At 35.8% G+C, this 22,309-nt stretch overlaps 2 protein-coding genes across 4 annotated transcripts in view; one reads left to right on the top strand and one right to left on the bottom strand.

Annotated features, from left to right (window-relative positions):
* Positions 1-10,976, bottom strand: part of shot (dystonin-like protein short stop) — a 383,469-nt gene extending 372,493 nt beyond the window's left edge. For both annotated transcript variants that reach the window (XM_073091892.1, XM_073091894.1), the window contains exon 1: positions 10,479-10,976. In XM_073091892.1, coding sequence (XP_072947993.1) covers positions 10,479-10,581 — 103 coding nt within the window. In that variant the 5' untranslated portion in view covers positions 10,582-10,976. The remainder of the gene's footprint in view (positions 1-10,478) is intronic.
* Positions 10,977-11,992: 1,016 nt separating this feature from the next.
* Positions 11,993-21,980, top strand: Cep89 (Centrosomal protein 89kDa). Of its 2 annotated transcripts, none has more exons than XM_073091932.1 (13): positions 11,993-12,180; positions 13,192-13,420; positions 13,946-14,118; positions 14,587-14,824; positions 15,411-15,552; positions 15,958-16,103; positions 16,505-16,612; positions 17,069-17,362; positions 17,850-18,009; positions 18,697-18,864; positions 19,596-19,746; positions 20,270-20,457; positions 20,965-21,980. In XM_073091932.1, the coding sequence occupies exons 2-13, from the start codon at positions 13,294-13,296 to the stop codon at positions 21,137-21,139; spliced, it is 2,070 nt and encodes a 689-aa protein (XP_072948033.1). In that variant the 5' UTR covers positions 11,993-12,180; positions 13,192-13,293; the 3' UTR covers positions 21,140-21,980. The 2 variants fall into 2 exon arrangements, with proteins under 2 accessions (XP_072948033.1, XP_072948032.1); XM_073091931.1 differs by having other exon boundaries at positions 11,993-12,460.
* Positions 21,981-22,309: the final 329 nt, after the last annotated feature.

Genomic DNA, 22,309 nt, shown 5'->3' with positions numbered 1-22,309 from the left:
CAAGAATAAAGCTTCTTAATTCTGCTTGAAGGCAGAATAGTGGTAGTGTGTTGATGGAGTGACATTAGAAAGATTTCAACTGTCATTGTTAGTAACCCTATCGACGCACATCTGCACACTAGGATGATGTCCTGTATTTTGGGTTCTAAGAACACGCACAAAGACGAATGCACGGGTGTTTGTGCATTCGTCTTTGAGCTTCAGAAGAGAAATGTAAATTCATCATTTAAATTTTTGTTTAACTGGGAATCGAACCCAGAACTTACCAAGTATCGTGATTTGCTCTGCTACGTGTAGTAAGCGATACAGAGGCTTTTCGATCTTTAAAAAACTGGTCAAAACCATGTTAAAAGCCCTTTTTCTGATCTTAAAGTACCTACATAACATCTGTCTCACTCACACAAAACGAATATAATATAAAAGACAGAAACGGACATACATCCTTTAGAAACGGTCGCATTGTTCGGTACCGTCCGGCAAGAACTTCACGCCATTGTTGTCAATCCATTATCTGTCAAGGCAGTACCGACACTTAGCGGAATTACCGTGCATTTGCTATACTTTCTAAATGGGGTAACAAGTGCCTTGTTCTAAGGGTGAGCGATCACTTGAGCGCTCGTTTGTAATGTAGGGCCCGTTAAACTTATTTTTAGAATGTAAAAATTAAATTATCCAACTCGCTTTTGAAGTAACACTGCTTAGATTTTATTAATTTTCAAGGATTCCGTTTGTTGAAATGAAAATCGTATGTCTAACTTGTGTAAAAACCACGCGAACCACGGATAGCATTTAAAACATTGAGAAAACCGATGCAAAAATTATGTAACCATTATTCTTGTTTTTATAGGTTTAAAGATTTTTGTTTTTTTTTTATCAATTATAATACAATATACATTATCGATACAAAAAAATCTTTCTTGCTATCAGTTTTTACTTATTTTTTATTCTCGCTTTCTAGTTTTTGTGTCAGACATTGTTATTTTCTTACAGTTACAGTATAAACTAATATTCCACTGTTTTGATAATTCAGTCAATTAACAAGTCGCGTCACCATTCAAATCGTTTCTGACTATTTATAAAGATGCCACTTGTTACATCCGAACAGCGTTAGTCGACGCACACCCTTACCCACTTAAAACCGTGACAGAACCATAACTAAGTGTTGAGTGCAAGTGTTTTTGAACAGTACAACAAAATTAGACGAGCAACGGTTAAGTAACGTAATTTTCGGAGAAAATTGAATGCTTTATGAGAGCTTTAACGTATATGCATAACATATTCAAAAAACGAGGCATTATTATATTATACGTAAACATTTATGTAAAGGAAATAAATCGAGATCGCCCTTTCAAAAATACAAATTCGAATTCGAATCACCTACATACTTAATAGTGAAAAAAATCGAATTTTATGGAATTATATATAATTCTCCTATTCTATAGAATTAATTTATATAACTAATACCATATATTTTTTTTCAATATTAAGTATATAATTCGAATTCTTATTTTGAAGGATTTTTTTCTATACCATCTCTCAGTCTATGAAGTTCGACTGTTCCACATCGGCTTCCTCTTGTCGGCGCCATTCAGACTTATACCCTATGTATTCAAGGGCAACCCGTGGTGGTTTTCCAGTTTCTTCTCAGTAGTCCACAAATCACTTAATAGAAACTTCTTACTTTTTTCTGAGTTCAATGAACTTGACACCTTATTTCCGTAGTTCTTACAAAAGTTTGTTTTAAAGAATTTTTGAAAATACTTCGCTACATGATGAACGTGGCGAACAAAAAAATTGCAATCTTTAAAAAAAATCTTAACTAAGCATACTCATTCCATCTTAACACGCCTCCCACATATTTTCTACCATCTAATGCCTAGCAATTAATGCTAAATGGTCTCGGAGATATTTAGCGGAAACCATAAAAACCTTGGAAGCAGTAATCCAGCATATAAATCGATTACCACGTAAAGAAACCACAGGCGCAGGTTAGTAATTATTTTAGTATGCAAATTGTGTCGATTCGTGTGGGCACCGCGATGATAGTAAGTTCGTTAACCAGAGGGCTGAGGTGACCATATTTCAAGCTAACTTTAGGAAATTCCCATAGTACGTATTAATTTTATCCAATACAAAAGCAGTTAGGTACTAACGCTGATGGTGATGCCCCAATCATAATTTTATTCTCGTGTGATAAACGTGACATGAGACCAGAGAAGAAAGATTGACAAAGCCTTGCATACAGTGAACTAAGGCACAGCTTGCTTTTGTGTGGGTGAATAGTGAGAGTAATGGTATAGATTTCGTGAATGTGGCAAATGTTAAGTTTTATATATGTGATGGTCAACTATACCTGACACATTGACATGAACACGATGGCATTTTAATTATTTTTCCAATCTTTTGGTATTGTAAAAATAACGAGAACGAATCATTTAAAATTCTCCTTTGACGGCTATGGAATTGTATGTGTGTGTTATTCGTATACCTTTTTTTTTGGTTTACGAGGGGGAAACCTTCAAAACGTACCCGACGTCGTGGGAGTGACGCCGAGTTATGTGGGACTTTTACCGCACTAAAACCCCCCCGGTAGCCGTCTTCAGCGCTTGGTGGAGAACTCCGGGATCTCCGATGAAACACAACCGGAGTCCTCCGAGCGCGATGCCTATCGGGCTATGCCCTTGGGGGAGCAGTTTACGCTCCTCCCGCACACCTGGTGTTTACGACAGTATGCGGCCACACACACCGCCGTCCTTCTCGGGGTTGCTTGTTGGACGGTTCGAGCTCCCACTCTTGCCGCCCGCAATCCCGGAAACCCCCTTTTAGTCGCCTTTTACGACAGACAGGGGAAACCGTAGCCCTATTCTAGTCCCGGGACTACAGGGGCAGTAATTCGTATACCTACTACACAAATCGCAATAATTTGTGCGGTTCAATATTTTGTTCCATTTTGTCTATTTCTTTTAAGTTTCTAACTTCAAGTCAACAACATACAAAAAAACTTATATGAACAATATTTTAAGATGCTAAGAATGTGGTCACTCTACTTTACGAGGCATTTCCTAACTCCTAGCGATAAGCGACGTGCAAACTAAAACCGGTTACATTTTCGCGACACATTATAATGAATGAGTTACCCGAATAACTAGTTTTGGGAAGCTGGTAGAAAAATTAAATAAAAATCTGTTTTGACAAAATGTAAACAAAAACTGTGATTTAAATCTATACTTATTTACTTGGAAAAAGCCGTGGAATGAAGGTTTAGGCCATAGGTCACCATAGTGGCTAAATGGGGGATTGGTAATTTCACATAATTATATCGGGGAACTTGACAGTGAATTAAGTAAAGTAATGGAAATCCATGGCGTATAAGGTTTCTATAAAAAAACGCTAGTAAATCGTGAGGTTTTCACGTCTGGGATTCGAACCTGGGACTTCCAGCATGTAAATCCAATTACATCACTAGAACTTTTTTATTCTAAAAAAATAACATTTATAGTAACAAAATTGCCATCTTTTATATATCGCTGAGCAATCAGTTAGAACCCTTTGGTGGTCCGAATTCTTTCTTATTTTTTCGTTATAATGGAAAGCCTATACCTACGTATAAAAATAAACTCCTTGGTTTACATTTCAAGGTGCGAATTGCAGTCCATTAGAACCCGAGAGGTTTAATCCTGTTAAAAGGTTACGAGTAGCATTAAAGAGATAAAAATGAACCATCATTATGCCAGTCGTTAAACATAGATGGAAGAATCTGTCAAGCTGGCCATTATCTCGAAATGACGGATCGATTGAAACCGATGAGCTTTATGGTCGAAAGATTTTGACGTGTTTTATAAACGTAAACACACGAGTCACGCGATGAATAAACACCTCTTTTACTTTGGGGAGTCAGTTAAAACGATAAGGAATTAAGTCACTTAGGACTGGAGAAGAATGATTTTTGTGTTATGGTATAAATAAACATATTATTTAATGTAACTCATCAAATAAATAAAGGTTTAAAGGTGGTATGACTTTTCATTTTTCTTTAAACCGCAGTGACACAACAAATTTTCCTAATATTCGTTTTAACCTTACTGTGTTCTAATTTGAAAGGTTCCACCTTTACATGGACATTTGTAATCAACCCCATATAGAATTAGATATTCCTACCTGAGGTCGGCCACAGATGCGCCGCTACACTTGAAGACTAAGCTGGAACGCTTCGGAAAAGTATGTCTCCCTTACCACACCCTTCAAAACGGAACACAGCAGCCGCCTAACACCGCTGTTATTAGGCAGAAATACGTGTGGCGGTGCGCCGCCGGAGTCGAACCACAAAGGATTCAATTTCATTCAACGATCCAGAAAGATTTCAACTTAATCTTCACTTTGCAACTTATCAACTAGCATAAGGCTGCATGGCGTAAACTTTCATAACAGATAAATAAAACTGAAACCAAGTTACACAGATAACGTATCGACGAGTGCGAATCAAGCACCGTGCCGGATGTTTAGCGGGTCGGAGCTAATTAATTTAAATTATTGTCCACGATGGGGAGCTGCTTCGCGATAACCGCTGGACCTTGGCGCGAATGGACGGTGAAAGCGAGATATCGACTTTGAGATTCGCTTCCGTGTACTCGAATGATTGAACCGAATGAATCGATACGAAAAGATGGAAAGGATGTTCGGTGTCTCATACATTGATGGACTAACATCAAAGTATAGGAAGCATAAGAATTAGCCAATGAGTGTGAAGTCCACCTGATGGTAAATGGCTAGTGCCGCGCATGTGCATGCATAATCAACCCCAGATAAGATTAGATACCTACCTGAGGCCGAACACAGACGCGGGCTTATACCTGAGGTCTAACCTGAAGTAGGCGGAGGGGAAGATATACTATCTGTTAAGATAGGTTAGAATTTACAATACAAAGGTTGTCTGAAAGAAATTGCATATAATAACTAAGACCTTTAGTTTCATAGGAGTGACAAGTGGTTTTAACGTTGTATAGTCCGCGCCAAACTGCTAGTCCGCTCTAAAGTTGTTGCGCGCAAGTGTAGTCATACAATTTGCTATGGCGACGTGATACATTTCTATATTCAGAGCAGACTAGCAGTTTTACGCGGACTATAGCGCTCTACACAAAGGGTTATACGACCAGTAAATTGATTTCTACCGTCAATTATACGTTTAAGCGTCTACAATGCCTTTGCCATGCGAAATAACCACTGGACCTTGGCGACTGATTGGACGGTGAAAGCGAGCAACCGAATGATTGACTTCTGTTTACAATAATAATAGGCGAGACTTGTCAGCTACGTGTCTGCAATGGCCACACACTTGACGAAGCGAGGTAAATAGTGAGGGGATAGACGTAGCCATGGCTGCGTTCCTATTTTTTTTATAATATAGGCGTAGCAGACGAGCATGAAGTCCACCTGATGGTAAGTGGCTACTGCCGCCCATGGACATCTGTAATCAACCCCAGATAGGATTAGATATTCCTACCTGAGGTCGGCCACAGATGCGCTATCCCTGAGGGCTAAGCTGGAACGCCTCGGAACAGTATGTCTCCCTTACCACACCCTTCAAAACGGAACACAGCAGCGCTTAACACTGCTGTTATTAGGCAGAAATAGGTGTGGCGGTGGTGCCGCCGGAGTCGAACCACAAAGGGTTCTTCAAGTTATGATTGCCTCACAGCTCGTCCTGTCTGGCGACTACGGAGAGCAATATTATTAGAGTCTATGTATGTATTTATCATTCTTTGGCACACCCTGCAACGTTTGACATTTAAACATACGAGGTGTCGTTGGATTAGTCTAAATTGTAGGAGTGATAGAACCGAGATATATTTCCTATATATAGTTATATTAAAGCAGTTGGTTTTTTCGATTACTTTAGGAATTACTGATGAATGTCGCGAGTAAGGGTCTGTGTGACTAGGGCAATATTATTGGAATTGGAGCTATGAAGGTGGACAGCATTATAAAATTAGAGTCATGTCAACAGCAGCTGAGCTGAAAATACCTAAGTAGTATTATAACCCTTTTCTTTCTACAATAAAAGGGAAACTTCGTAAAGTATGTGCAAATGGTAGTAAAACAAAAGTGTAGGAAAAGCCTTTTTCAAAGGGAATCCTAGTGGCGTACACACTTGTTCTTATCATCACTGAAGGGTTGGAACAAGGGACGAACAAGGGTTTAGAACCAGATTAGTGGTCACGATAGTCGACCCCTTTAAGCTCTTGGGCGTGTAAGTGATATGACACCTTCATAGCTACATTTTGTATGTATGTATAGAAAATTTGGCTTTATAAGTCATACTTATTTTTCTGTCTGAGAAAATGCTTATTTATTTTGATTTTTATGAAGTTTAAAATTATTATAGTTTATACGTATTTCTTCATACATAATCTTCTTATATATAAAATTCTCGTGTCACAATGTTAGTTACCGTACTCCACCAAAACGGCTTTATCGATTTTCACCAAATTTTATATACATATTCAGTAGGTCTGAGAATCGGCTGCTATCTACATTTGCCGGCTCAACTAGTTATTTATAAAATCTAATAAAATAATATAACGTTTTGTAACGTTGCATTTACGTACCATGAATTTCATTTTCTATATTATAACACACATAATGCATGCATTTCTCGAATGTATATTTTACGTAAAAAATATTTTTTTACATTTTAAACTTTGATATGCTGTGCTGTTAACAAACAACATAACTAAAGTGTTAAATCTGACAGCATTGGCACACATTTCAATCAGTATTTGTAAAACATACTTATCTATTAGCTAGAAGTGTACACAAGTAGACTATTAGTCAGATAAACACATATGTACAGGAAATAGGCATAGCGTAGGTGGGATCGATAGCCTATGACGCAAAACTAGAGGAAAACATATATTTAGTCTAGAATGTAGGAATAACGTAACCATTGTCACGGATTAAGTAAACACGGTAGAATTCCTATCTAAGCTTGACGGCACCCATTTTCACCCTACGTTTCCATATTTTTCCTTACGTTTCCATAATAAATATATTTCCATATTTCTTTTTTCTTTCAATCTCTCACTCTCCTATCCCTTTCCTTATAATTTAAAAGACATGGCAATATGGAAAAATAATGTGCTCATAATGTGCACAACAGTGTTAAGCGCTGCTGTGTTCTGGTTTGAATGGTGTGGTAAGGGAGACATACTTTTCCGAGGCGTTCCAGCTTAGTCCTCAGGGGTAGCGGCGCATCTGTAACCGACCTCTATAGCAATATCTAATCCTATCTGGGATTAATTATACATATCTATGGGCGGCAGTAGCCACTTACCATCAGATAGAATGCATGCTCGTCTGCTACTCCTATATTATACAAAAAATAATAATAAAATCATAAGTTTAGTAATACCAGTTAAAAATGCTGCAAAATTTCAATAAAACTTTACAAAGCGCTGTACAGCGTATCCATCAACCCTGGCCTAGAACTTCGTTATCGATTTCAGCGGTACTTTCCGATGTCGATAGGTACTTTATACAACCCCTTTATAACATCCCGTGGGCAAAGTGTACTAACCCTCACCTTTGTTCTTTTATATGGACACCAAAGGTTTTCTTGTATCGAATAACATCTATTTTTTTTGTCACAGTTATAGGTGTATATACATGTTTATTTCTCATAGTGATTTTGGATAATGTAAAATGATGAGAACATTGTGAATTACACGCTAACTCTTACTTAATAAAAATATTTTATTTGACTGATAGATTCAAATAAGCGGGTCTAGATTCTAGACAAATGAAATTTTGCATTGATGTTCTAAGTAGACACTGGTTAGCATAAAAATGGGATGTCAAAAATACGTCTAGGGAGTAAATACGCGGTTGAGTATTTTATTTTAAACTTCCAAAAACGAAAAAGGTTAAAGGCGTAGACAAAAACGTTAAAATTTCCGATCCTACGTTCAAGGGACTGCAGACAAAATTGATTACGTGTACGGCGCCGCTGTCGTAAAAAATCTATTACGTAGTATATTTTTCTTACTGAAACTGCTAATAACGTGACAGATACTGTAGACAGACCAACCCACCTCTAGACATCGATCGATAGCAGTGACAAGGTTCCGGCGGTATTTACCCATCACTCAGTACTCATTTATACGCAGTTAGGTACACCCCATACAATGTTAGACCCGTGTTAAGCAATGTACACATGCACCTTATAAACATTAGTCAAGTTGTTAAGCGCAATTGAAACACTAGTGGATTTATGATTGAAGTAGAACGGAATAGTAGGTTGATAAATAATAGAAGAGATAGCTTGATTAGATTCGACCTAATGCAATTTCAATCCCAAATATTGAAATTGATTTTTTTTTTTATTATTTTTGTATTAACCATTATTATCTGGAATCAATCCCAACAGAATTGGAGGGCTGCTTTTAGTCCGTCAAATTAAAATACCATGTTTAAGGGTCTCTAGTTTAACACACCTTTCAAAGCAGAACACATCAGCGCTTTACTTTGCTTTAAGGCAGAAATAGGTATGGCGCCACCGGAGACCACGAAAGATTGACCATAGAAGACCATAGGCGACGAATACTTGTTCTCAGTCACGGACTTGTCAAAGTGGTAACGATTACATAAGTTATGAGTAGTATGACAATTGTATGGTGGGAAATTATATTTTCTCTGACGGGACTTAAATCAATGGCTTGTTCAATACGTTATACTGGCACGCTTATTTCATTTCGCGGCACGTAACCGCACGTACAGTTAGACTGAATGTTATGGTGTCGGTTTCCGCAGCCCGTCGTGATAGTACCCTACTCGCTTTATATGCGACATGTATCCGACAAACGGATGAACCGATATCCGTATGATATAGATATAAAATTGGACATATATCGTCGTTAATACATTACTGTCCCAGTGCCGAACACGTATCACCTCTCAAAGTCAAGGTTTAGGCTAGCCAAATGCGGATAGACTTCATACATACTTCAGAACTTTTTTAAGGGACGTGGAGACGCGTAGTTTGTCTCACGATGTTTTCCGTCAGCGTTTAGGCAAATTATTATTAGTATTTATTAATTTGAAAATAAACATATATACCTAAAAAATAGAGTAGCGTGCCTGATTTTACGAAACTGGAACTTTACAATTGAGAGGTTATATAGTAAAATAAATTTCTTTAACCCTTCAAGCTCCATATAACTCTTAATAAAAATACGCTAAAAATGAGTATGAGGGTTCAACGATAAAGATAGACCAGATTTTATACTTTGTAAGCAAAGGTTTACGAAAGAAAAAGGTAGAAAATGCGAATTACTCTGAAATCACAGTTCCTATCCGTCTTCATACCTTAATGTTACTACAGATTTATAGGAAAAGTTCTTTGGCCATTCACTTTCCTGTCTACCAACTACCTACATAATAATATGTTATTAGGTAGGACTAAAATAATTCCGTACTTTCATTCTCGTTTAGTATTTTGCCTAAAATCTTATCTTTTCATATAATATAACCATACATAATTTAGCATTTTAATGGCATATGTGTACGTTGTTATTTTAAATTTTACGCCAACTAAGCATAAGCAAATTTATTTACGCCACCAAATCAACGTAGGCATTAAAGGATTATTAACAGAATTTTATCAAACACCTTATCTTTATGTTTTAATTTTAATACCTCGTGGTATCTACTTTCTTACTAAAATCGTCAGACTAGAATATGTTTCAGCTGCTTAAAATTCCTACTGTTTTACATCTGCTATACCTACTGAACGAGGTCTTATATTATTTATATATAGACAGAATACATTACACGTGGTATTTGACGTAAAATTGTCTTGCGTCAGCCTACTTTGTACCTGAATTATGTAAAATACGATTTTCTAGAAAAAATCCTACCAAAATGAGCTCGGTTATTTCCAGGATTTCTTGTATCCACAATAGAGTGACTTGTAAAAATAGTTAGGTATCTAGATTGAAATAACAGATCCTTTAATTTTACCAATTCTTGATTGGTAAAATTTGAGTAAATATTCATTATTTAAATAAAGAAGGTATAAAGATGATCTATTCGTCTACACTACGTAAAACAACGCTGGGAAAATATTAAAGAATAAATTAACTTCGCGTGAACGAGTAAAAGATGCAGGCCACATCGCATTTTTTACTATAAAAATAAAAAATAAAATTACTTTCAACCGCGAAAGATGTTCTTTTTTTGTTATACCCGCAATGATTACATCGAAAGTGAAAACTTCGAGGCCGCAATTAATCACGCTACAAAAACGATACTAAACACTAGATTCTGAACGTATTTCGTTCATAATTGTAGATAATAGAACTGAGTAATGTTTTTATCACCTATTTACTTTTGACGCATAATCTGTGTCGTGATAACACGATAAAAAATTAACATCGGTATGCCACGAAGGGTTGTGCTATAGAGCAAGGTAATAAAAAACCCACCTGCTATCCTCAGGACGGCCCGGTCCGCCGGATCCAGCTGCAGAATGGACAAAGGCTTATCCTTCGCCCATTCTTTCAAGCTGAAGTCGTTTTCAAATTCCATATTTTTGTCATCCAAAACACGCAATCTCACCCGAACTCTCGCACATAGCTGAATCAATCTCACGGCACAACACTAACCTCGAACTTTACACATCATAATAACTTTTAGACAACGTTATACACTAATAAAAAGTAAACAAAACGTTACGCTCATTGTAAAATGAAAATCGATAAACGCTGTACAAAACACACTAGAGATACGGCACTGCGTATCTAGTATTTGTAAACAGAGGATCCACTTTCTAACACTTTAACTAAGCACGAATTATAACAATGTATGTAGATTTAACAAAATGAATTCCAAATTCAAAGGGACGGAGTGACAACAGTGTTTTTAGGTTATCAAAAGCACCGAACGTCATACACCGAGCCGGCGGGCAGACATGATGCGACTGCCTTCGCCTAGTTCAGAAAAGAGCCGCATGTCGCCATTATCGCTCAGCTGTTTCCGCGCACGCTCACATTCAGTATAATACGACTGAGTGAAAGAGTCCTTACTTATTAGTGTTCTTTAAAATCTGAGTGGTCTTTTTAATTTAGTGTATTAATAGTGATTCATACGACACTGTCGCCATCTAGAAGGATTATAATGAACTAAAATAATCATCACATGCAAATGTCTGTGTTGCAATATACAAATGAAAAATTGGACTAATATAATATATCTTGTAAATAATAAAAAACTCTCTTACATAAACTAAACCTTGACATGGTAAGATTAACCAATATGAATAACGAATACGTTTAGCAATAGTTAATAACGTGCTAGTGTCAGTCAATATAATCTAGAAGTAAAATCGTGATAGTATATTCATACAAGAAATATTAGGCTTTAGTCTTACCTTTTATATCACGTAATAGATTATTTCCTTGGAAGAAGCTGGCATATTATGTCATAGGCTCTTTTGTACGACACGGTTATTATATAATTATTTTATTGTGTGTTAAGCTTGGTAGCTTGTAAACCTGTAGTGTTAAGAATGTTAGCGCAGTGCTTGTGAAGCTTGTGAGCTAACGAGCCTTGATATCCAGAATTATTTGTATATATGTATTTTAGTGTGTCCATAGCACCCAGTACACACTAATATACGAAAATACTAGTGTGGGACTGTAAGTGCAGAAAGCGTATTTCTTTTTAAAACGTCTATTTTTAACTGTTGAGTAAAACGATTTTATTGGGCAGATCGCTTAGATCTTTATAGTAAGCATTGTTTTAACGTACTTAGCAATTATAGTGAACGTAGTAAGGTAAAAGATAAACCTTAGTAAACCGAAGTTCACCTTTTTGATGACCAGGGGGAAAACTTGAAAAAGTATCCGGTAACGTGGGAAGGAGGACTGATAAACAAAAATATTCTCCCACGTTTTTGCTGACGTTAGCAATGTTTGCAACACTATCACCATAGCAACGAATCTGTCAAACTGCCAGTGTTTACGTTTCAATAGACTTTTTATACATAATATTCACTGAAAATAAAGAACATATGTTGATAATTAATAGCTTATTGCATCTAAATTACTTATATTTACCTTCTGATACTTTATTATCTATCAATGAGTTATATCAGCTTCGAGTTTGGTGTCTCAGTTTTGGTATAAGGTGCCCTAAATATTTCGCAGTTTTCTTCATAGTTTTGTCAATATTTTCGCATGTTTCGTGAACTGGTGACCTACTTAACATGTGCCTTTGTTTCTTGACCTAATTGGCTTGAAGAAGCTAAATAAGAAATACTTTATCAGACTTTTCTGTTACACGTATTTCGAAGCCGTATTATTATTTACACGGAACTAAAATATCTTATCAAGATGGATATATTTTTATGTTTATCCAATTCCTGTGAAAGGTGATAATGGACGATAGTGCGCGACCTTCTCTCAAGGTATTTTACTTTATAGATATAGATATAATTTTGAAATATGTTGTCATAGGCATAGTATATACATACAAGAGTTGTATAGTAAGTATCGTTTCCTAGCGATATAGTAGAATTACACCACTGTCTTTCTAAATATATAGTTATACATATAAAATCTACATCAACATAGTACATAGTGTGATACGCTTTTATAATATACAAAAAGTATAAAAGCATGCAATTCACATAATAAGCATTAGACTAGTTTCTGATAAAGTACAGCCAGCCTCCTGTTATGTTACTCCTGAGACCTAAGTTGAAATGCCTCATATAATTGATTCTCCCTTACCTTATCCTATATGCAGCTATACTATGTTAAAACAGGAGATCATAACATTGTTTCAATACACATATAGGTAGTAACTACAAAGTCAAAACAAAGTATACCTATTGTTTATTATTTACTTCTTTTAACAGTATTATTTGAAATAATATGTTAGTTGTGTGTTGCGTTGTGATGCAATGAAAACACAATACATCTCACAAGTGTGATATATTCAATTAGACATAGAATACATGTGATAAATTCAATTATATTATTTAGATGATTGCCAAGTCAATCTATTTATTTAAAAATATATTAACCAACTTGGTATTACATGGATCTCACATTTTTAATATAGAAGAACTGATTTGTGAGACTTGGTTTTTATAAGTTATGTTTTAATAGCATTATTATTTACTTCTATTTACAGTTTCCCACATACGGCAAAGTATCAAGGAGATGCCTTCAAAAATCAAATCCCAAGCTAACATTTTCTGGGAACTTCACACAACAACACAGACACTTTGACATCATGCCAGAGAGAGACAGTATGCGCCAAGATATTTTAAACTCTGTGTTGAGGAGGACAGAGTCTGTTATGCTTGAGAGGGATAGCGATGGAATGAATCCCTTGTATGAAAATCCGAGAGATGTTATTGGTAAGGATTATAACTTGTTATTTAAGTAATGATAAAAATGATTTACAAATGTCATAAATAAATGTAAGTTATACAATAGTTGTACTTAAATTAAATAAACATTTATAACAATAATTGCTGCTAATAACTGACTTCAAAATCCTCTTCATCTGGGGCACTGTAGCATTTTACCCATTCTGCTACTGTTGCACCTCTGACTATGAATATCAAGTTTTGTACCATATCTATCAAAATTCGAGTAAAACAATATATTACATATTATTTATTAAAAAAGTAACAATATTACTTAATATTATGGTCTATGTAAATCTTTCAGTATGTCTTCAAGATGTTATTCTGTTGTATGACTGTTAAAGCAGTGATAATTCGTTTTAAAATGCATATACTATTTAAAATAATTATGATACTTAGGATTTAATTGGATCTTTGGATTCGCAATCACAACTTCGTACTAAGAGATCGCTGCTAACTTCAGGTATGTTGAATATCAAATAAATCTAATATATCTAGTTTCTATTATTACAGGCGAAAAACCCCCAAAACCACCAAGGAAACGTAACATCCAAGGCGTGGCAGTTACTTCACCTCGGACTAAAGAAGGAAGGTCCCTTCTGAAAGAGCAGAAGAGAAAACTGACTAAGAAATATGAGGGATTAATAACAGCACTGATGGATAAATGTGAGGAACATACTGTTTTGGTTAGTATAATAATAAAAAATATTTTTAACATAGGTTTAATTATAAAATAAAGCCCAGAAACGGATATTCCAATGAAGATTTTGAACATAGTAGAAGCCTTAATTATACAACTGTGAAGGCAGCACAAACACATTTATTTTTTCCTAGTAGCAAAAGTATAAGAATCAGATGCTTGTCTTCTGGTATAAAGATGTTTATGGGAGAGACTTACAGGATGCTTTTCAAGGTAGTGAAGAACCTCCAAGGTGATGGACTTTATTCCTATTTCAGGTTAATAATAGAGATGGCTATGAGCGGTAGTAACCACTAACTAGATGTAGGAAAGCTGCCACAATTTTATGTGGAAAAAATTGTATATGTCACAAAATATACACATTTGTGAGTCCAGTATATCTTAAACAACTTTCAGGATTTTTTGACTAATGCCCAAATAAACTTGTTTAAAGAAAACATAAAATCTTTTGCAGATATCAGAAAAAGATTCTCAAATAGCAAAACTAAAGGAAAAACTAAAAACAGTTTTGGAGTACAACAGACTCTTTGCAAATGAGAACGACAGGCTTAAAAATGAACATACTACGCTATTGAGCTATGCGGAGGAGTGCAAGAGAGTTGTAAAGGAAGAACAAGAGAGGGGAGTGGAGATGGAAAAGAGATGCAAGAGATTGGAGGAGAAAGTGAAACAGTACCAGGTGCCTGATAAAGGTGAGGTTTATGGAGTAAGATTCAGTAACTTAGAATTAAATTACCAGTAAAAACATGTGTAAAACTTTTTTATTTAGTTTACTTTCTAAGGTTCTTATTTAAAGTTGTTTAGTGCATAGTATATAATCAATCATTTTAATAATATTTTGTATTTTAAAATAACAGCGCGACTATTTAAAGAAAGTCGCTTTTTACACTCACCCCCACACTAGGATTCCCTATGTTATGGATGCTACGTAGGTATGTGACCACACAATTCAACTCCCAGAGAACTGTGCTAATCAGACGAGTATTGTGTTGATTATTACTATCTGCGTGGCGGAGCGCAATTAGGTCGTAAAAATTCTTAAAATTTAACCATTTTTCTTTGAAAATTATCATTCAACTGAAAGATTATACTAGGTAATATTAGGCTTTACTTAAAGCCGGTAACGAAGATGCTACTACTTTTCAGGATTAATTTGAAACTACTGTATCCCTTTCTTTTTTTGCTACATCCCTCAAACAAGAACACAGCATAATTGTTATAAGGCTGATAGCGATGGTTCCGCTGCAGTTGAGACATGGTTGATCAATCTATTTCCAGAAAACTCGGAGCCGTCAACAGCAATACCGCTGGTGGAGGTGTGCATGAGCTGCAGCAGCCGCCAGATACTGTTGAACCAGGCGCGGGAGCACAACACTAGGCTACAGAAGGATATGCAGGGACTAAAGGATGTTTTATACAGGTGTGTTGTAATTAGGTTTTTTTTTTTATCAAAACCAAGTAACCAATGAACAAGCAGTGCAACCAAAAGTCAAGTCTATCATCGAGGTTCACCTGTCTGTTGGACATATGTTTAACTTTAAATAGCAGTGAACTACTATATGAAAAGTAATCTAATAAGTCGCCGATGCGTTACTAAGTAAGGCTAAGTTGATATGCCTCACGTTGTTGTGTATTACCACACTAGTCATGTGGTTTTATCAGTTATATGGCCAAAATAATATATATCGTTGACCCCTTTGTAGTCGAACTAAACATTATTTCACATTAAAGTGGAAAACTGGCAGGTATATGCATTTATTGAATCTTAAAGGCATTGTCTGTGGGCGAACTGAGGAATTAATGTAATATTTATGCTGGTTTTTAGATTAAATGTACAACTATCGCGCTACCAAGAAAAAATACGAGCTAATATCCCAACCCTAGGCTCTGATGCTAAAGATATATACAAGCCTGGAGACAGATATGATGGGCTGGATTCTCTCATCGCAGCCAGTTTGGCTCATAGACAAGGTAAATACATTCTACAAAAGATTCTAGTATAGAAATTGGATTGTTTGCAACAATCCGGCTCGAAGGACCAACATTAATTTTGATAATTACTACAGATCGTTATCTTTTATAGCGATGGTTTTGTGTTTTTTTTTCTTTCGTTAAATAAGTTTTTCTATACTTGAGTAAAAAGCGTTGTTAAGAACGACTGTGTAATCTCACACTAGGTTTTTTTCTTATGTCGTGGCTTTTATTAAGCATACAAAAAAACGAATACACAAATATGCAGATCTACAACAAAAATTGGTCATTTAGATATGTCTGAGCGATTGAACCCAGAAATCACTCTGTGTTAGCCAGAAGATGACCGCTTCGCTACGTGGTTTAAAAACTTAAAAAAATATATTACAATAATTTTTCAGATGCACCACAAACTGAGGAAACTCATTCAGCTAGGACTGGGAATGATGAAGAGGCTCATACCACGAGAGTAGTTGATCTGTCAGGACTACTTAGCGCGCAAGCATTGGGTAATATAGAATAGTCCGCGTAAATCTGGTAGTCCGCTCTGAATATAGAAATGAAACGCGTTGCCATAGCAAATTGTATAAATACACCTGCTCGCAACAACTTCACAACGGACTAGCAGCTTGGCGATAACTATACAATACATACATACATTTGAAGGTGGTGGGACCCTTTGTAGTTTGATTCTAGAGCCTGCCTAACATTTGTTTCGCTACCTTTCTGCTAAAAATATTCAGTGTTACTCTGTAAAATTTATAAAGAGAGTAGCTCCAATTTGATCACCACCTTCATAAAGATAATTCTCGGGTGGAAGTTAGTATTTTTTTTATAATATTGAAGTAGTGTGGTAGTGGTGCCTCCGTAGATGAAACTCGGAAAGTACCACCTCCTGATATAACTAATTAATTAAATCAGAAATATTTTATGAAATCAGCTAAGATTTTCTTACTCATTTTCAGCGCCTCTGTTCGACGCATACCAAGAAAACCTACAAGAGAAAGACAACCTAATATTAGACTACGAGAAACAATTCGAAAATATCAACCGAAAGTCAAAACAAATTGTAACAGAAAACAAATTGTTGTTAGAAAAAGTAAGCAGTCTTGAAAATGAAGTAGCGCAAGTGAGACAGAGCTATAAGAAGTTAGCTGTTGAGAAAGAGACGGCAGATATTGAGAAGATCACGCTAACTGAACGGGCGGAGAAGGCGGAGTCTAAGTTGAAGGAGGTGTATGAATTGTATGAGGATAAAAGTAAGTTACTTAAATGAATAAATTGACAGATGTAACATCCTATTTGGAATATTGGTGTTAAATTTTTTAACTCATTTTGTTCTATGTCATTATTATGAAGTTAAGTCGGGTGAAATGCTAGAGTATTGTTTATTGAAAAAAGGGATGAAATCTTATTATATTTCATAGACTTACAGAGTGTATTCATCATTTAAATGTCCTCTTGAATGTTCAAACATATATTATAGATACTAATGGGTATATGTAGTTAATACTATATGTAGCAGCATTGGAAACTTACCACGTGGACTGCATTGCTACTTCTATATTATGTAAAAAAATTATAAAAAAATGTTTCACCGAGAATCGAACCCATAATTTCCAGTGAGCGCAATGACGCGAGACTACGAAAGTGCACCGCGAGTACCACACGGTGAAGAGGTCCATGTAAAAAAAAGTTCAAATTAATTTTGTCTCACCGAGAATCAAACCCCATATCAATTTCCAGTGAGCGCAATGATGCGAGACTACGAAACGGTGCACCGAGAGTACTATGCGGTGAAGAACGCTCTAGAGGCGTGTACGGGGCGAGCGGCGCGACTAGACGAGCTGCGCACGCGCACCGTGCCCGCTGACCTACACGAACGGAGATTGGATCACTGTAAACGGTATTTTTATTTTATTTTTTCTTTTTCTTTGGGGAACTTTCAATATTCAATAAATTAACGAAGATTGGATCATTGTAAACGGTATTTTTTATTTTATTTGGAAAATATACGATATTTAATAAATTAATTAAGACTGAATCATTGTAAACGGTATTTATATTTGATTTTTTGTTTTTCTTTGGGGAACTTACAATATTCAATAAATTAATGAAGATTGGATCATTGTAAATGGTATCATGGTATGGCTTGGTGTGTTTTATTTTTCTATGGGAAACATACAACATTAAATACGTCAAATAACTTTCACATAGACAACAAAAATCAGCAAACTTTCCAAATATGTGTTACATATTGTTTCAAAGATGTAATTTATTAAAGTGTTTAAGACTTTAGTGTAGATAGTGTAGTGCTAGGATATTTGCATTGTTAGTTAAAAAACATATTTGTGCTTAATCTGTATTCTACGCTTAAAAGTTATACTTCTTTAATTGAAAATTACTAAACCAAAAATATTGATACTTATCATATAGCTACATATAGTATTTGTATCACATTCGTAACATATAATATTATCAAAAAAATGTTTCATGGCACGCTTAAAGAAGTAATAAACAATAACAAAGTAGGAATCAAAAACAATAGCGTAGCAAGGATTCGCAATATTAAAATGATTCAAATATATTACAGATTATTAGAGGAGCTAAAACATCAGTACGGAATGGAGAACGAACGCAAATCGGAGCAGTTGAAGAAGGCACAAGAAGAACTGAAGAGAACAGATGAGAAATATACCAAGGTGTGTCAAGAATACAACACTTTGTCGGAGGAGTTGAAAGCTGCTTTGAAGAATATTAAGTAAGTTTGAAATATATAATTATGTTATTAGTGATGTGTAAGTTTCAAATTGTTTTCATGTATTATTTTGAATTGCACCATTATTCCTGGTTTAAAAATTCTTACTCAGGAGCTCTATATGTATTAGTCTAAAGTATATCGATGCTCTTCAATTTAAAGTAATATTAATTTATGATAAAATCGATTTCACATTATTAAGAAGTAGCATTTTATGTAATGTTTTTTTTTAAAGTTTGATACTTTTGACACAGAATTTCAAAGTTATTATTATTTAAAATTGTTAATTTTATTTGTAAATACATAAATACTACAAAAAATTGAAAGCCTGGTAGAATCCGCGCCAAACTTTTAGTCCGCTCAGAATATAGAAACAAGTTGCGTCGCAACAGCAAATTGGATATATTAGCGGGACGAAGACAGCGCGGGACCCCCCGGCACCCTCCGCTGCTCTCGCCCGCGGGGACATAGCTGTGTTAGTGTGCCCTTACGTTGCTACGGAGTATACGCTTGTAGTTGTGTTCGACCGGATTGGCTCTCATATACTCCTTAACGTAAAGGCACATTAACTGCGCTACGTCCCTGTGGGCGAGAGCTGGCTACGGAGGGTGCCGGGAGTCCCGCGCTGTCATCGTCCCGCTGATATCTACAATATGCTATTACGACGCGATTCGTTTCTATAATCGGAGCGGACTAGTTTGGCGGGGACTCTAACATCATACCGTGTATACCAGGTTGTACCGCAAAGCGGCGGTGGTGTTCCGTCAACGAGCACGCGCGGCCACCGCGCGGGCCACTCGCGCTCGCTGCAAGCGCTCCAGCGCTAGCAACGAGCCGCTGCGGCGAGCGCTGGATGCGCTGGAGAAGATCAAACTTGAGATTAAGGTTGGTTTGTTCGGAGTTTTTTTTTTTATAATATAGAAGTAGCAGACGAGAATGCAGTCCACAGGTAAGTGGCTACTGTCGCCCATGGATATTGGTAATCAAGCTCAGATAGGATTAGATATTCCTACCTGAGGTCGGCCACAGATGCGCCGCTATCCCTGAGGACTAAGCTAGAACGCCTCGAAAAAGTATGTCTCCCTTCCCACACCCCTCAAAACGGAACACAGCAGCGCCTAACATTAGTTATTAGGCAGAAATAGGTGTGGCGGTGGTGCCGTCGGAGTCGAACCACAAAGGGTTCTACCACCTTCCACTAGTCTATGACTGATTTTTAGCATAGTAAAACTAGTAATTCTCACATTTTCACTCCAAATTGCAATACAATAAAATAAAGATAAACGAAAGCACCAACGGTCAAAGCCAGACAATAATCTATTGATGTCTAAAAAATATTCTTCTTTTTCTGTTATGGGGAGATCGTAACCAAAATCTTACTATAACAAACTCTAATCCTCATAACCAGGCAGTGAAATCCCGCGCGCACTCCTCCCTGGAAGAGCTGGAACGTCGTATAGTCCAGCAGGAACGTCGAGCGGCCCTCACACAGGCGGAGTGCCGCCGCGAGCTGGAAAGGGCCGCGTTAGCCCTGGAGCATAAAGAGGGCATTATCCGCTCCCTTATTGATAAGGTCGCGGATGTTGAGGAGGTCAGGTTAGTGTCTGACGATAGATGGCGTTAGTGATATAGCTTTTGTACTATGGTCAGTATTGTATATTTATGAGATTTTATGCGAAGTTTGACGAAGAATAAACTATATGTTCATTACCACTTTATCAGAATAGTCGTGCAAATTTATGTTTAATTTTTTAAATTTTATGTCCTGTAGGCCATATTTTGATGCAAATATTCAGAAACAGACACTGTTTAATTTAATAAACCATTGATAGATGGCGCTGTTCTGAAACAAATGCTAATCAATATTCAATTAATGAGTAAGGAATGTAGATCCTAAATAAATGTTATCAAAAGTATCAGATTAATAGATGAAAGTCATAACGTACGGTAAAATGTTCTTGAAAACTTGCAATATTTATAACTAGCTAACGTTATGGTCTCAATTTTTGTCGGTCGGTTTTTGTAAAAAAGGAGAATTCTCATTATTTTATAGTAATGCCCGAAAAGAAGTTTTCACTTAATCCATGGTTTTATTAATTACAGGCTCAGTCAAACCAACACTCATCGGTTGCAAGGGATCGTCTCAGATTCTTCTCCAGATCGGTCGAATTCGCCTAAAAATCAAGAGAAGAATGAACAGAAGGCATCTGTCAAACTGATCCCTGGACCAGGGGGATACTTCCAGGAGAAAGAAGGGAAGAGGAAAACTAAAAATTGAAGCATCGTCATTATCGAAATTATGTCCCACTGCTGGGCACGGGTCTCGCCTCAGAGTGAGAAAGATGTGGGTTATAGTCCACACTGAAACTTGATCCTTGACCAGGCGTCGGCAACCTTTTGAGCCGGAAAAGTAAAAAATTACAACTTACAAAATTTCAAAGATTTAAAGAGCCACAACAAAGAGCTAACAGTAAATAGTACTTGATTAACAAAGGTTTTTGACACAAAAAAAATCATAAGAAAATTATCTATTTATTCATACATAAGTAGTGTTTATTCACAACAAAATAGATATTATGTATATGGTATTATTAGAAAACATTTTATTTAAGTAAAAAATAATTCATATTTGCGTTTGGAATTAAAGAGCATGTGGCTGGCGAGCCGCAGGTTGCTGACCCCTGTCCTAGACAAATTAATTTTGATTTCTAGGTTTTTAATATAACTATGTTACATTTATGTACATTATGATGTCAGTAACATTATAATAGTAATTCTATTACTTATTTTATAAGATTAATAATAATAATAGAATTACTATTATAATGTTAATAGTAATTCTATTACTATTATTAATCTCTTTTCATTATTAGAAAGGTCTTGAATGGTTTGGTCTATGTTGGTTAAATGTAGATTGGTAGACAGTAGGTACACCTTTGGGAACTTTTTTAAAGAATTCAGGCATGTAGTTTTTATTATATAAAATACATCTTGTAAAACAATTATAATATATAGAATGATTTATTATAGAAAAAAAAATTAGAAAATATTAGAAAATATAATTATGTTTAATAGAAAAGAATCTCCAAATAGTAAATTAATTAAACAAATTACGAATTTATATGTCTTTTATTAATACTCTTATCACGGAGGTCACCGCCTCTAGAATAGTTGTGGGTAATTTGGTCAAGGCTATGTTGGTTTTTGTCTAAATAGTAGATAGTCTAAGAGACTACATCGACGGTTCCTACGTAAACTGGTGCAAGTGCGTTTTCACAACTTTACAGTACAGCGATTTGAATTTTCTTATGCGTGTAACTTTAACATTATTCAACGTACATAGTTAAAATTTTAAAATGGTATAATTGAATCCTTTTGAAAAAAAACTGCATTTATATTTTTTAATTAATTCTGAAACTTTGGAAAATAGCTGTACTTGCAATTGTGT

This window comes from Epargyreus clarus, unplaced genomic scaffold (assembly GCF_041222505.1).
Source record: "Epargyreus clarus isolate Ecla_fem2 unplaced genomic scaffold, WU_Ecla_fem_2.2 ptg000035l, whole genome shotgun sequence".
Classification (NCBI taxonomy): domain Eukaryota; kingdom Metazoa; phylum Arthropoda; class Insecta; order Lepidoptera; family Hesperiidae; genus Epargyreus; species Epargyreus clarus.
Note: the sequence above shows the minus strand (reverse complement) of the source record. Positions and strands in the feature narration are given on the sequence as shown.